General features: G+C 32.8%; 1 protein-coding gene across 3 annotated transcripts; it reads right to left on the bottom strand.

Moving 5' to 3' along the window:
- Nucleotides 1-1,178: 1,178 nt before the first annotated feature.
- LOC107897733 (homeobox-leucine zipper protein HDG2) lies at nt 1,179-6,962 on the bottom strand. 3 transcript variants are annotated; one of them, XM_016823294.2, is made up of 13 exons: nt 6,628-6,962; nt 5,980-6,507; nt 5,358-5,621; nt 5,159-5,276; nt 4,858-5,046; nt 4,362-4,784; nt 4,176-4,277; nt 3,274-3,474; nt 3,015-3,189; nt 2,608-2,879; nt 2,133-2,228; nt 1,615-2,043; nt 1,179-1,526 (listed from the first exon to the last, which is right to left on the bottom strand). In XM_016823294.2, exons 3-12 carry the CDS (start codon nt 5,570-5,572, stop codon nt 1,651-1,653), a joined length of 2,184 nt encoding a protein of 727 aa, XP_016678783.2. In that variant the 5' UTR covers nt 5,573-5,621; nt 5,980-6,507; nt 6,628-6,962; the 3' UTR covers nt 1,179-1,526; nt 1,615-1,650. The 3 variants fall into 3 exon arrangements, with proteins under 3 accessions (XP_016678783.2, XP_016678782.2, XP_016678784.2); XM_016823293.2 differs by having other exon boundaries at nt 5,358-5,560; XM_016823295.2 differs by lacking the exon at nt 6,628-6,962 and having other exon boundaries at nt 5,358-5,580; nt 5,980-6,106.
- Between the last annotated feature and the right edge of the window lie 9,550 nt (nt 6,963-16,512).

Genomic DNA, 16,512 nt, shown 5'->3' with positions numbered 1-16,512 from the left:
TTATAATAAAAATATACCAAGTACAACAAAATAAATTTAAACCTTTTTAAAGTTTCAAATTTGTGCTCACTTGCTTTTATAACTCGCAATATACATTGGCTGTGGGGTGTGTTTTGTAAAATGAAGCTCCCATATCATACTTGTAGGCTGGAAACAAATTTACTAATTGAATCTGACTTAAACCCCTAATTTATAATTTATTCACAACATATCAATACATAATAAAAATGGTGGATGTTGAGACCTAAGTCAATGAGTTGAGGAAAAAAAAAGTCATCATTAAAGGTTGTCATCAAAGCTTTAATTTTTATATATTACAATGGGCAAAAAAATGGAGTTAATATACAAAAATATGCATAAACTTGCAACACTTTAATGAGGAATTAATGAATAGTGTAGAAGCAGATGAAAAAGAAAAAAGAACATGAAATTAATATTTGAGAGAGTTGTATTTATGTTGATAGCCAACTAGGCTAGGCAATTATGCGCCAAACAACATTAAATCATGTTCCTTTTTCTAGCTTTCTTGGTAGCCATCTTTGCATTTATGCGTTGGAAACATTAGTATACATTCCATGATCCATTCCATGATCCATTCATATCAATGATAAGGAATGTTATGAAATCTTCTCACATACTTAATATTTGCACTAAAGCCACAGCCATTATGACTTCCTTGATGCTTAAATAAATGAGCATTTCACGGTGAAATCCATCCAAGTTTTGTGCAATTCATCCTTTCACTTTCCTAGTTTTCCTTAATTATTATTTTATAGTGGTATTGTTAGTATTTGAAGAACATGAAGTTTTTTTTATTTCGGTGTTGTTACACTGAAAACTGAGACACTCTTAAAGTTTTATCCTTTAATTTTGAAGAGAGCCTAAGAGCATCTCTAGATGTCTAAGTAGATAAAATGATGACCATTGGAGCATGGTTATTGATTGAAGTTTCTTTATGTGCCATGATTTTAGCTGTTCAAACATCAAGAGACATCCTAAGTTTTCTTTTAAGATTAAGGTGCGCTGCTCTCTTCAACTTAATATCCAAAAAACATCAACAATTTTATATTAATATGTTATGTAGTTTGAAGATGAAGGACTTCATGAATAAAATAAACGAAACCCATTTTAAAAAAAAAAAAGCTTTTAAATGCCTCAAAAAGAAAAAGAAACGATAGTAACAAATTAAAAAAACTGTCTGGTAGAAGTAGATGTGTGAGAGCATTAGAAACACAAAATAAACTAAGGGAAGAAGGAAAAAAGGGAACTAAAATCCCATTACATAAAACAAAACTATACAACTCCTATTTCATTCATTCATTCGTTTTTTTCTTTTTGGGGAAGTCAATTCCCGAACCTCTAGACTTGATGAATTTTGTCCAAGTCAATTGAAATTTCTCAGCCTCGAACAAAAGTCAAACATGTCATATAGGATCATGCAAGGTGCGCTCTTGACTTCTCCCTTTCGTTTTTCTATAATCCTCACTAATTTTCTTCAAATTTAGTTACCTTCCCTTTTTCCGTTCCTGTATTAGACAAGAAATTAATAAAGAGAAATAATCAATATCCTGAAATCTATGGCAATGTGTAAAATGGTTCAAATTATATATATACCTTATCTAGTTAGCTATCATTTAAAGCTGAGCTACTTCATGCATTCTCGCATGACAGAGATGCTTTTATCCTTTCAACGGTGCAAGCGATCAGATTGTTAACTGTTGCAACCGATCCAAGAGAAAGCTTTGCAGTTGGAACCGAGTCGACCAAAATCTGAAACGCAACAGTTAAAAGGGATCCACCGGAGCTGCCGGCCGCATCAGTGTCAATGCCACCACCGGCACTCGAAGTCGCTGCTGTAATAGTTGATCCATCTGGTAGAATAGCAAAACCGGAAGGGAGAAGAGCGACATAGTCCGGGTCACCTCCATTTAAGACGACATTCATCGCGACAATATCGACCGGGGCATAGATCACGAAAGAGGCCGTTGGGTCTGTACAACTCTCTTGTAAAATCAGCATGTTACTCTGGCTTGAATTCGCACTCTACACAAAAGTTATTTTATGTTGTGTTATGAAATAATAAATCAAGTTATTGTTAAATGAAAATCAACAAAATTACAAAGGAAACATACGTTTACTCGAAGTAGTGAAACACAATTGCCTGTGTCCCGACCATTGGCTATGTGTGCCATTTCTTGGACAACTCCACCATTTGAAAGAATATCCCACTGTATTTTGGAGACAACAAGTTGATTAAGACAATTATAAACACAATAAATAAAAATGTACAAATTACAACACGCATAATTGAGTTATTAAATCGATGCTTACTCTTAATTGAAAAAAAATCATTTATTAAATGCATCTAATCAGTCCATGTCAGAAAAGAAAATTGCATTCTAAGAACAATGATTGATTTTTGATGATATCAAATAAAATAAATGAGCATTAACCATAAGTTAGATGTAAAATTTAAGGCCAGAAAAAGAAAAAGACGTGCCAAATATTCTATGATTCATATGCAATAATATTTGATACCATCCCATTCATGAATAAACATGAAGTGGGAAAATACAAAATCAAATTAGTATGGAGTTTTTGGCATACCTCACTTCGAGAATTTTCATCTCGGAGGAAATCGAATACCCTCTTTGGTGAAACAGGAAGCCAAAAGGATGTGGCAGCACTTAGCACAATCCCAGGTGGTCTACCTGGATCATCCACGCTTTTTCTAGTCATCACCCTTACATCATCGGCCCCTGTCCCTGATAATGTCGTCCAAGTGTGCGCGGTCGACGCACTCACTCCAGCACAAAAACTCATCACCATTCTCTCAGCTAGCTTCAGCATACTCTTTCTCCCATCTTGATTTGTTATCACTAATCTCAGCAAATATCAAACTATTTCAGCATCACCATTGAAAAATGTTCTAATATTGTTTTATATACGAAATCGTCAAAGGATGTATAATTGGAATAGGTCGATTTATGTATTGATTCTACTTTAATTATTACCTCCAACGTCACCGGTGGGTACGTTAGTAGCCATGACACTTGCGAGCCTCTCACACTGTCGGTCTAAAGTAGCGATCCAACGTTGTGCTCCGAAAGCATGGCCGGTGCTTACGAGCTGCTTGTAAAGACTGTGAACACCACTATCGTCGACTTCAACATGTTCGACCCAAGTAACCTATATTTTGCATGATGCCATTGGCATTGACTGAGCTAAATGGAAGAAAACAAATGTCATTTGCAAATGATTGTTTTTACGTACCTTTGAATACCCGTTGGGCATTTCTTGAATTAGGCATCCAGACGGTCTCCTTCGGCATCTAGCTGTTGGACTAGGGCGTATATTATCCAAGGAAACATCGACCACTGCCCAAGTTCCCTCTGCATGTTGCTTGCAGTATCTTACGTAATAGCTCTCACGAGTGGGCACAAGTGGTGACGGAACTTGAAATTCAGTTGCCATCTAAGAAAGTGTAACACAATATGAAATATTAACAAAGGGTTATTAAATTTAAACAATTTATGAAAGATGGTAACATGATTTTTATCAATCAGATAGGTAATGGACCAGCAGCGAAGCCAAATATTTTTTTAACGGGCAGAAATTAAATTATATATTTTAACGATAATAAAAATATAATTTTATAATTTTAATATTTTATATCTTAATATTTTTTAAATGATTAAATTAATTTTTTATCGTTTTTGAGGTCAAAATGTAATTTTATTATTATTAATTCAAAATTTTATAAATTATAAAAAGATTTAAATAAAAATTTTGTATTTTAGAGGGTACTGAGGCATTTTCCAGCCCTCTTGACTCTGCCACTTTCATAGACAATAAGTGCACTGACTTTATGAACCCACCATAATTTTAGTAGAGTTAATTTTAGTAGAGTTAAGAGACAAAATCATATACTTATTGATGTGCCCTCGGCTTATGAAACCATAGCAAACGTTTTAGTTTGCGTATAGTTCGGTCTCTTTTTAGTTTGCGTATAGTTCCGTCTCTTTTAAGTAAAAGAAAGTACTTTCACTCTAGGGCTCTAGGAGACAAAATTTTGACCTAAGATATTACCCTCAACAGAAAAATCTCTACTGGAAACAATTTGTTGAGTTACATAATCCTCAGCAAGAAAAAGGCGTATGGGATTTCTATATTACCACTTGAAGGGCTCCATTATAATTGCCTGCTATCCCTGTTGAAAGAACATCCAAAGTTGAAGCCTTTGAAACTATTCCCGAAAACACCGTTGACCACTGATTCTGAATTTGAACACAGAAAGATGAAATATTTAGTGCGTTTACATATTTTCAAGGTGTTTATGGTGGATACTAGTGTATAATTACCACATCCATGAGAATCTCCACAAGGTTAATATGGTTCATGATTACAACTGCAGTTTCTCTTGAAGCTTCGCATTTGAAGCCGGTAGGTTTGGGCCCAATTCCTCTAGGGAAAGTCCTGATGTATTCTTCCTCGTTCAGCACATACGTTGTTCCATCAAGGCTGGTCATCCATAAGGGTTCACCCATCTGAGCCATTCTAACTAGTTCCTCCATTGCTGCCACCGCAAGCTCGATAATAATCGGCTTATCGGCTTCCGAAGGTGAACTGATCGACCTAAGAAGATCCCCAGCACCATACATATCCCCAGTGCCAGGTTGTGCACCAAATTCAAATGGCCGTGGAGTCATAGGAGACGAAAGAAGAGGGTAGCTCACCACTGGCTTGCCAACATACTTTGCAGCTATTGCTGATATTCGATCAATCTGCATACGACACTCGAAACCAATTACTAGCAAGCTAAAAAAGGAAAGAAATCTATATATAGCAATCGGGTACCTCTTCTCTTAGTCGAGCATTTTCAAGCCTGAGATGGTGTTCATCAAAGGACATTTGTCCTACAGCAGTTGGACCTCCACAATTAGGGCATGAAGCAGTGCTTAAAGCTTCCCTATACCTCATGTTGTCTGCCCTTAGCTTCTCGTTCTCAGTTCGTAGTTGTGTGTTTTCGTGGCGCTCATGCTGCGTCTGTTAAGAAAACCAAAATGACCCAGAGTTTGAAATGGTCCATTCACCACTTTCAGGTCCCTAAATAATGGAAAAGAATTCAGGCCAAAATGGTCCATTCAAGTCATTATACCTTCATCTGGGTACGCTTGTTTTGGAACCAAAATTTCACCTGCAATGGCTCTAACCCTAACTCACGCCCAAGTTCCTTCCTTTGCTTGTCGTCTGGGTGCGGACACTCCTTGAAAAAGCTACCAACAAGGCACAAATTTTTTCATTAAAAAACTCATTTGGTTAATGTGGTAACTTAAAAAGGGTTCTTTTAAGCTTACGCCTCCATTTCTTGGATCTGGTGCTGTGTATGGCGATGGTAACGCTTCTTTTTATTAGGGCGAGGATTTTGATCATCACCAGAGGCAGCTTCATGGTTTTCGCTACCAGATTTGGTTGTACTGTCCAACTCATCATCTCTCATTCGACCAATTTCACTTTCGGACTCCAGAGGGTGGAGTTGACCTTCCATCATATTGCTTGGCTGTTGGAACATTATTATATCTACAGATCTTTAAGTTTCCCAATGCTTAATGTTTTTCAATCTAAACAAACAGAATACCAAAATTTCGCCACTCAAAAATAATAATAATGAAATTTTAGTGTACGGATTTATGGTATGTGACATAATATTGCATGTTATGACACTAATTTGACTAAATAAGAAGCAGTGGAGCTATGCTTTATAGAAATATAAAGATTTTTTCTGACTTTATACATATGAAAAAAGGGTTTTTGTGTTTCTCAAATTCCGAGAAGGATTTTGCTCCGAATAGAAATTTTTTTTCCAAACAAACATCAAAATCACACACACAAAAAAAAAACCCCCATTGTCTTAAGTACAAAACGGTGAAGGAGAGAAAGCACAAAGTTAAAATGGTAGGGGGAACTCAAAGCTCTAACCTGAACAAGTAAGGATGTCCCAAAACCACTAACATTTCCGTTTCCGCTTATCATCGTCGGCATGTTTCTCGCCGGAATCATAACTCCGGCCAGCATATTTCAGAATCCAAAAAGAACTAGAACAGATATATATATAGTTTCTTGCCCTTCTTCACACTACTTAAACTGTCCTTTGATTCGAGTTGAGATGACCTTTTAGATTCCCCAACAGTGAGAAACAAAGCTGACTCTGGTTTTTTTTCTTTTGGGCAGCTCAAAAGTTACTCTCTCTCTCTCTCTCTCTCTCTCTCTCTGTCTCTCTCTCTCTTCTTCGGTTTATATATTTGTGTATTTATCCTCGAAGAATATCCTACTCTTACGTGCCAATATGAAAGCCAGACAGCATCTATAAAGAAAAATGTTGACAAATTTGATTCGGTACTTGACAGACAAAAAACCAGGCAAATGAAAGAAAGAAAAGAAAACACGTTCCAGGGAAAATCACGGAGAATCCAACTATGCCTTCTATGTTTGTCTCTTCGGCTTTCCCTGCATCATTTGAGAGTAAAAACGTAAACTAAAAGAGACTAGAACAAGTAGAAATTAGTTCAAGTTGAAAAGCTTATGAAAAAAAGAAGAGTGAAACACTGTACCAAAGCTGAGTTATACCTAATAAAGATGAACCCTAGGAAAGCCCGAGGAAGAAGAGAGAATTAGGATCTGTTCTGGGAAAAAAAAAGACTTGTTTACTGTAAACTGCTAAGTGTTGTTTGAAAGAAGTAAAACAGGCTGTTTGGGTGTGAGGTTGAATGGTATAAAAAGTTGGTGTTGGTGGGGAGGGGATCAAGCAAGAAAGTAACTGATACAAAGAAGAGGATGATGAAGAAGAAGATGATGATGAAAGAAGGGAGAAGAGGAAGGAGATAGAGGGAAACAGATGGAGGAAATTGTGGCAGCGAATAGTTATTGCAGATCGTGTTGAGAGGGTGCAATTGCATTTAATGGAGAGGGGGAAGCTGTAAATGCTATTGAGAGAGAAAGAGAGAAAAGAATTTTGGGTCTTTAAAGTTTTTAATATTTTCAATTTTTCCCCCTAACAAGAGTTTTCTTGTACATGACGGCTACCAAACAAAAACTTCATATTTACTGCCTTTATGCCTTGTAAATTTTATATCATTTTAATTATTAATGCCATGATTTTTCTTTTTCTCATGCATGTTATACTTCATAAAAGCAAATTGCATGCGGTGAAATATATTAATGATGAAGATTTTAGAAAGTAATATTGCAACCTCAAGTCCTAATCATTTTTCAAGATTTTCATTCCACGTTTTTTCGTGGGATTCTAATTACTTTCATCCTGTAGGAAAGATAGGATAAAAACGAAAATCATGTCAACTGAAATCAATGTTGAAGGAAATAAAGGGAAAAGGGTGACATCGATGATTATTTTCTCTAGCATGTTTTGAAGGATATCGACATTAAGAGCATAGGAATGTTCTAATTAATTCACAATCAACCATACAACAAATAAGATTCTTCGTGAAAGCTATATTAATGGTGTGCAGTACTAATTAAGAGGAATTATGAGCATGTAGGTTCCGTTCAATACCTGAGTATCATATGAAGATGATTATTTAAAATTTTGGGATTTAATTCAAAAGAAATTAAACTAAATCCATTTAGTTGTTGCGGAAATATAAATCAACATTCAAATAAATACATAAATGAAGTTGAATATTAAATAGAAAGAAAAAAATATATCACCATCAATTATATAGAAAAATACAAAAATGAAGGATAAAGCAATAAATCAATTGTTCGTGTTATGCATTTATTGTTATAGAAGTTGAAAGGTTTTAAATATACACGGATCTCACTAACCTGTAAAATATGATGTCATATAATTTATATTTTATTTCTCATTCACTGTCTACCAACACCTTAATTTACATCCATTTCTTCTTTTATAAGGAATAGTACGCGATAAAGAAAAATATAACTTTTCTTTCATTTTTATTTTTTTAAATAATTAGATATAAAATATTATACTTATACTTACCAATAAAATTGAAAAGGTTTGAATATCACATGCGAAAAGAATGAATTTTGCAATCACAACACTACATCAACTTGAACCCTTTTTTTTTCTTTTTGTTTCCCACTTTTGTTGTTGTCTATTTTTAATATGACATATATAATGGTAAGGAATAACTTTTTCTATCATTTAATTCTCAATAAATATGAGAAAAAAGTGAAATAGAAATTATATATTTAAGAAAAAAATTTTAATTCTTGATTGAGTTTTAATTCGATTGGTATTGATATTGTTGCCAAGAAGAGGTTGGTTTGAGTATGCTAAAATATATTATCCTCCTATTTAAGGGTTGGGGACAGGCTATAAATAATCCTAAATATTGTATTAAAAAGAATAAATATGATAAAAATATATAATAAAATTATTATTTTTTAAAATAAACTCTTAACAATATAAAGTGCGGGTCAAATTTCTCACGAGAATTGATCATATCAACAACAATTTTCTTTTAAGATTTTTCAATTTCACATGCACCATTTAAGTTTTTAGCTTGCCATATTTGTCTAAAATAACTTTTACCATTGACTTCTAAGAAAAATTGTCAACAACCTTTTATTTAGACAATTAGTTGTACCGAAACAAGCATTGGGTTCACCGGTCTCGCAGATAAAATTAGGGTAAATTCTAAAAATAGTCACACTTGTTTGCCACATATTACATTTTAGTTATTTATATTTGAAATGTTATATTTTAGTCACTTACGTTATTGTTTTATTACGAAGTGGTCACTCTACCGTTAAAATCTATCATCTCCTCAACGAAAGTCCTACGTGGCAGTCTAAATAGGTTTTAAATGCCAACTTGAAAGTCTAGTTACTGGGATAAAAATAGGTTTTTAATTAAATAAATTTAATTTGGACTGCCACGTAGGATATCCAAGTTGGTATTTAAAACCCATTTGGACTGCCACGTAGGACTACTGTTAGGGAGGTAATAGAGATTAACGGTAGAGTGATCACTTCCTAACAAAACGATAACGTAAGTGACTAAAATGTAATATGAAGCAAACAAAAGTGACTATTTTTATAATTAATCCATAAAACTAAAGTATGGAAAATTTAATGAGAATAATTGGATAAAAGATGGCAAACACAAGTACAGTAGAAAAAAAAGGTTAGGTGGATGAGTCATATGCCACACAACTTTCGATTTATTAAAAAAAAGTTATTGCAAATTATTTATGATGAGAATTTTGTATAAGCACATATATAGATTCCTTAGAAATAAATGTGGTTTTTTTTCAATTTAAATGTAGGGTTCTACGATTGTAAAATAAATTTGGTAAGGAGATAAATCTTAAAATTATATATGAATTTTGGTTTAATGAGTAATTGTTTACATGAATTTTGATTTTGTGTAATTTTATATATGAAATTCTGATTGATCTAATTCTCACAAATTATTAACACAATTATTTATATAACATCATTTTATATTTATATTTTGAATACAGAAATGATTATATTTATCTAATATAAAAATAAATTGATATATTTATTTTTTTAAATGTGTATAATTGAGTCAACATTAAAACTTTTATATCAAATTACATATTAAATCAAAATTTATATAAAATTTTAATATTTATCTTTTTGGTTAAGCTTTGTAAGTAAGGTGGGCCTTTTTCTGACTTCAACCATTAAGCCCAAGCTATTCAAAAAGTCCCATCTCTCGATCAACTTTTTTTCATTTTTCACAATCACATTAAATGCCTTTGAGCCCCTCAATGCCTCTACATGGCAAAAAGGCCATTTAACTTTCCCTGTGCCTCGCTTGCACACCTCCCTTATTTATATTTCACATTCTTTTCATCTATCCTCTAATGATATACATTGCATGTAATTTTATATATTAAATAATATATTTTTATAATCTAAATATAATTTTATTAATTCAATGAGAATTGATTTAGTTTATAAAAAAATTTAAATAATTTTTAAAAATAATTGATAAAATAAAATAACATTTGAAAGTAATGAAAATAAAAAAATTAAAAACAATCTTAATAAAATATTAAGTAATTTAGTATGGCCATTTTCTAGTTGTTATAACAATTTATGTCCAGAGAACTAACTAAAAATTTGACTAACGCAAGTGTACTTATCAATTAATAGTATAGCTATGGTGAGCAAACTTATCATTCCCACGAAGACTAAAAGTTCTAATAATTACCGTCTTTCTACAATTTAACAGAATAATTCGAGTGATTGATTAAAAACTAAAATTAACTAACAAACACGATGAAGAACAAATCACGAAAATAATCAATTCATAACCAAGAAGCGAGGCAATACCCAAGAAAGAATCTGCCTAGATTTCATCTGTCACTATCAATCTAAATTACACAATTTCTTTAATTAGTATGTTGATCCGTAGAAACCCCTAAATTATGTTAATATTTCTTTCGAGCATAAGAACAACTAACTCTAAGTTGATTAATTGAAATTTCTTTCTAATTAAAACCACTATTATCGCATTAACTTGTGCTATGGATTCCCATATTAGATTTGACTCTAATCTGGTAGATTTATGCCGTCTTATTTCTATGATTGCATGCAACTCCACTTAACCATGCAAGATCTACTCTTAAACAGGGTTTATTTAACCACTGATTTAAACACATCAAACATAGATCAGTAATCTAAAAAAATGAAACCAAGAATTAAGCACACATAATTGAGAATAAGAAATTAAGTATTTATTGCGTAAATAAAAATTAAACGACTGAATCCATCATAGAGTTCATCTCCCTAGGTATTTAGGGAACTAGTTTATACTTAAAAATAAACACATCCAAGACACAGTATAACTGAAAGAATCAAGAATTAAGCACATCAAACATGGATCAATAATCTAAAAATATCAAACCAAGAATTAAGCACACATAATTTAGAATACGAAATTAAGTATTTATTGCGTAAATAAAAATTAAACAACTGAATCCATCATAGAGTTCATCTCCCTAGGTATTTAGAGAGCTAGTCCATACTTGAAAATAAACACATCAAAGACACAGTATAACTGAAAGAAATAAAGAAACTCATGATAACTTCTTAAGAAATCAATTGGGAATCTTCAATAATGACAGAAATCCGCTTCAGAATCAACTTCAATGATGTTTTTCGAGTTGTTTTCTTGAATATTCTATGACAGTTCACGCCTATCTTCTTATTTTTGTCATATATACGTCTTAAAATACCTGAAAAACCTAAAAATCACAATTTTCCGTAGTTCAGTGTGCAATTCTGTGAAATCAACAAGGCTTACCACACGCCCGTGTAGGTCACACGGCTGTGTGGTCTAGCCATGTGGAATGATTCAACTCGTGTGGGTCACGCAGCTTGCTTCAACGCTCAAATTTTCACTCATTTTGCTTTCAAGTGCTCTATTAAGCATTAAAACATGAATTTAAAGGATTAAGAGTACAATATTCACAATTAACATCGGATAATCATCCAAAAACACATTAAGAATGAGGTTAAAACATGTTACTTTCAACACATGTTAAATATCCCCACATTTAAATGTTTTCTTGTCCTCAAGCAAAGTTCTCAACCCACATTTAAGTTAAGTTCCCTCGATTTATTGTTTCCACCGATAATGTCTTAAGATAATTTATAGATAATCATGTATTGGAAATTTAAACTAAAATGACACTAAATAATACAAGCAATCCAAACAGAAACTTTTGAAGCACAAAAACATAGGCATCTTTATTGGAAAAACGAGTTTGGAAAACGTAGCAAAAAATAAATTTAGGGAAAAACCAGAGTTTTAAAAATTTTTCCAAAATAAGATCTTGGTTGTGATATCTACAATAATAAACACTTAATCAAAATTGTACCTTTTCAATTCGTCTAGGATGAACACTTTGACCGAGTAGTCTTCTTCGCTATCCTCAAGCTTATGGTTGCCGAGTGTGGGCTCGCTTTGAATAAAAAAAATTCACAAAAATTATCAGTGGGGTAATTTCGCAATTTCTTTAAAATTTTAGGTAAAGTTGTAAATCAGAAAAATATCTCTAGAAATTTTTTGAAATAATATATTCAGAGAATTTTCTCTTTACAATTTTCTCTTGAATCCAAGTATATGTCAAATAATGACCCGATTCTCTCTTTATATGGGGAGAGTTTAGAGAGTTCAACTATGATTAAACTTAATCACTTTAATATTAAATTAATATAATATTTATCAAGATAAATATTAGATTAAATATAATATTAAATCTTATTAAAATAATAAAATATTTAAACATTAAATTAAATTAAATTTTAAGATAATTAGTTTAATATTAAATTAATAAAATACTATTAAGATAAGTATTAAATTTAATTTATTATTAAACTATTAAAATAATATTATTTTTGGAATAATTAATCTGAAATCAAATTCTTTGGTAGAGTCCTAGTAGTAGTGTAACTCTTCCACTGCTCAACCACCGAAGACCAACCGACGCTGGCCACCGGGACACTGCCATCGTAGCCGCCGGTGCCGTTGTGTCTGGTGCTGCAGGTGCGACATCCTTACGGCACCCCGAGCTGGTTCGGCTACTATCGATTCAATTCAGATTAATGACAACCCGACCGGTCCAATCTAGCCACAGTTGGGCCGTTGGTCCAATTTCACATACTGGTCTCAGTTTGACCAGTTTTTAGGTTGTGGTCTCAGTTTTGGGCTCCTAGGCCCAATTTATGATCTCAGGTCCAATTTTCAGGTTCAATTACCTATTAGACCAACTGTTTGACTTCAAAATTAATTTCCCAAAATATCATATTAATTTTAATTGATTTGATTAATTTAATTTTACTTGATCAAAATTAATATTCCCAAAAATCACTTAGATTTTCCAAATTAAGTTTTCAAAAAAATTTATTTAATCAAGTTTTCTAGTTGAACAATTCCCACAACCACCTAATTTAATTCCACATCGAATAAATCGACTTAATTAAATTATTTTAAAAGTTGTAGAATTTTATTCTAATTCAAGTGCAATCCGATCGATCTTTTCTTTAGTTAGCGGAGGGACCAATCAGACATATACAATTAGGCTCTAGTAATTGCAATTATGTCTAGAAACATCGTTTTGATAATTCGCAAGTACTTAATCATGGAGTTAGTCTACAAGAAGTACCATGACTAAAAACTCCTTATTGTATACTATTTACAAAAACAATTCATCCAACTGTTTTGTCCCATGACCTCCTCATGTGTGTGTTACCCTCATGTGATATCCTTGATTCCTTTAAGCTAAATACGTTCACTCGATATAATACTATTTTATCTCATTGTCACCATTGTGTCTTATTAATGATTAATATGATCACTGTTAACAAATAACTATGATAAATTGCTCGTTTGAGAACAAACAACCCTTGACCACGTTCCATATTTATCAATCCATATAATGCCAATGAAAGGATATCATTAACTCTTTAATTGAGTCATAAATTCCACTGTTGCTAGTAAAGACATGCCATACACAAGTCATGTTGTAACACCCTTAACCCATATCCATCGCTAGAACAGGGTTATATAGCATTATCAAAGTTTTCAAATCAAAAGAACATAAATTTCAAACTATTCAAAACATATCATTAAACACATTAAAATCAATTCAAAACATACATATTGTCTCTTATACGAGCCTTCAAGGCTCTAAATACACGTTAGAAACAAGTCGAGACTAAAAAAAAAGCTTAGAGAATTTTTCAGAAAATATTGAAAATTTTCAACTCTGTAGGGGTCACATGGCCAAGAGACATGCTCGTGTCTCAGGCTGTGTGGGAATTCGAAGTAGGGACACACAACTGTGTCCTAGCCCATGTCCGTGCTCATGTAACTCATTGACTTGGTCACACGGCCAAGCCACACGCCCGTGTGCCAGACCGTGTGTTAGGCCGTGTAACAGCCTGACTTGCAACCCCTTTAAAAGCTACAGGGGATACACGACTGTGTCACATGGCCTTGTGTCACACACGGCTAAGACACACGCCCTTGTCTCTGCCTGTGTGGATGAAAATAGTGTTAGAGTATGCCCAAAGATCAATCATGAGATGGTTGTATATTTTGATTTATCATGTTTATTAATATAAGGCGTTACCATTATTATTTCAGTTTCTTTTCTGTGTATATAAATAAACTGTTTTATAATAATGTCCTGAGAATAATATGATTATTCTTAAAAGTTCCTTAGTTAAGTATTATTGTTGGATAGGACAACGATAATGCATTAAGACTAACATGTAGTTGATTGATGATAAAGAGTTGTTATTGATATGGAATGTCAGAATCATTACATGAATATGTGTGTTAGAGAACAACATATTGGACTGACCCGTTATGAGTATGTTTCTTGGATTATTATGTAATTGTCACGACATTACTTATAATGATTAATATTTATATGATCCTCAGACTTGAGATCATCATAATCCCAACATCGTGAGTTGTATATTTTGATACAGTCAAACATACACCGTAACTGGTTGTTCTATAAAGACTGATGTTGGATATACCACAATCTATGTAGAGGGATATGGTTGGTCGATATAGGATAAGTCCCTCCTACATAATAGGAGTAATATCTTAGGCCACTTGATTAAGTGAGACTAGAAATGCATGGCCATGCTCAAATAAGTTGATATTAGATGTCATACTTATTTGTATATCGTAGTCTACTTAAGATATCAAGGAACATGGAATGGACAATGCAAGTGTGACTATTCCATGACTTGTGTCCAATCCAGATATAAAGGACTTAAGGATTATTGCATAAAAGGTTAATCATAAAAAAATGTTATGTCGAATCATGATCTCTTGTGACTTAGGTAGAAATGATGCATTGCTAGATGCCACTCATTGTTTGTAGCATTAGAATCATTCTAGTGTTACTGGTAACGTTACAGGAACCTACAGGGTCACACCCTATAGTTGAAATGAACGGAATAAACCATAGTTGGTATTGTTTTTGGGGTCGCTTGAATTAAATTAATTATAGAATTAATTTAATTCGGTAATCAAATTTCCAACACATTATGTACAAGGTTGTTGTATGTATAATGACGACATGAATTTGGTTAGCATAAGAATTCAAATAAATATATGGTTTACCGAACTTATATTATAATTAATGTAATTATAATTTTTGGTATAAAAATATTATTATATTTATTTAATTCCTAAAAACCCTAAAACAAAAGAATATATATATAATCCCATTTTTCTTTGTTTGAGCCTAGCAGCCGTCAAAGAAAAATAACTCTCAAAACTGTTTTGGGGATTCCTTCCGTTTGTAGTCAACTGGGTGGATTACGTAGAGGCCGGGATCACGATAAATTGCGGCTTGGTTCGATAGCAGATCAGACAACTCATTGTTGAGGTGTTGCTGTCTACTCTGAATAAACATTAGGTAATTTCGTAACCTTGATCACCCCGATTCGTTCCTCACACATGGATCCATGGTTAGGGTCGCCGATTTTATTTTTTTTTTCGCTGCGCCGTAGGGGTGCCGGCGATCCAACAGTGGTGTCAGAGCCACTTGTACCTATAATCACTATTGTACAATTGCTCAAACCATCCAAATACATCAAAACCATACATAACCAAGCTGATCAAACATGTTATATTTGCATACAACCAATATGCCCATAGGGCATCACAAACTCAACACATAATATTGTATAATCACATTTTCAATTTAACTAAATGTTCAACTAAACTTTAGCTAAGCTTACAACATTAACCAACCTTTAAATTGCCTACCAAAACATACTAATTGATACCAAATTTACCATTCAAAAACTAGCACCAAAATATACATATATGTCATGTATAACATAGTACCAAACCATCACCTTTCCAACACATCACAAGATATTTATAACATCCATTTGAGGCTACAATTTTATCTTTAAACATTCAAGCATCATAATCTAAGGTATCGATCACTTTAAGGCTAAATATTTACATATCAAACTAAGTTCACATAATCACTAAAAAATCCAAGATACAAGCCAAAGTAAATGGCAACTTCAACAACCAAAAAACCTATACATGATACTATAATCGAACTTAAAAACATCCATAGATATCGAAAAAGCCAATGGATAGTGTGATAGATCTCCGACGACTTTTCAATCCGAACGAGCTTTCGACAACTACAATCACAGAAAAATAAACACAAAGTAAGCATGCTATGCTTAGTAAGTTGGTAACAAATATAGTCTAAGTTTGTCAATACATTAAAAAACCACAAAGCATATATATCCCAATTCAACATGAGCCCAACTAATTCAAAAACTTGTATATATACATTCTTATTCTTAGATTTCCACAAAGGTATACATTACCTACCTTTCATTATAATAATTTAATTTACATTGAAAGCTTTTACCGAAGCTCAAACGAGGTAGTAATATGATGGTTGGCACATCCCTTTTTGATATTCAATAGCCGAA

Source organism: Gossypium hirsutum, chromosome D13 (assembly GCF_007990345.1).
Source record: "Gossypium hirsutum isolate 1008001.06 chromosome D13, Gossypium_hirsutum_v2.1, whole genome shotgun sequence".
In the NCBI taxonomy this organism is placed as follows: Eukaryota; Viridiplantae; Streptophyta; class Magnoliopsida; order Malvales; family Malvaceae; genus Gossypium; species Gossypium hirsutum.
The sequence above is the reverse complement of the archived record's forward strand: the minus strand, read 5'-3'. Positions and strand labels throughout refer to the sequence as shown.

Excerpts from the sequence above, each read along its gene's own strand:
- LOC107897733 (XM_016823293.2), bottom strand. The coding sequence starts at position 6,075 with ATGCTGGCCGGAGTTATGATTCCGGCGAGAAACATGCCGACGATGATA. Across the intron at positions 5,561-5,979 it reads GGACATCCTTACTTGTTCAG|CCAAGCAATATGATGGAAGG; the intron begins GTTAGAGCTTTG and ends ATGTTCCAACAG. Across the intron at positions 2,229-2,607 it reads ATGAAAATTCTCGAAGTGAG|TGGGATATTCTTTCAAATGG; the intron begins GTATGCCAAAAA and ends TCCAAAATACAG.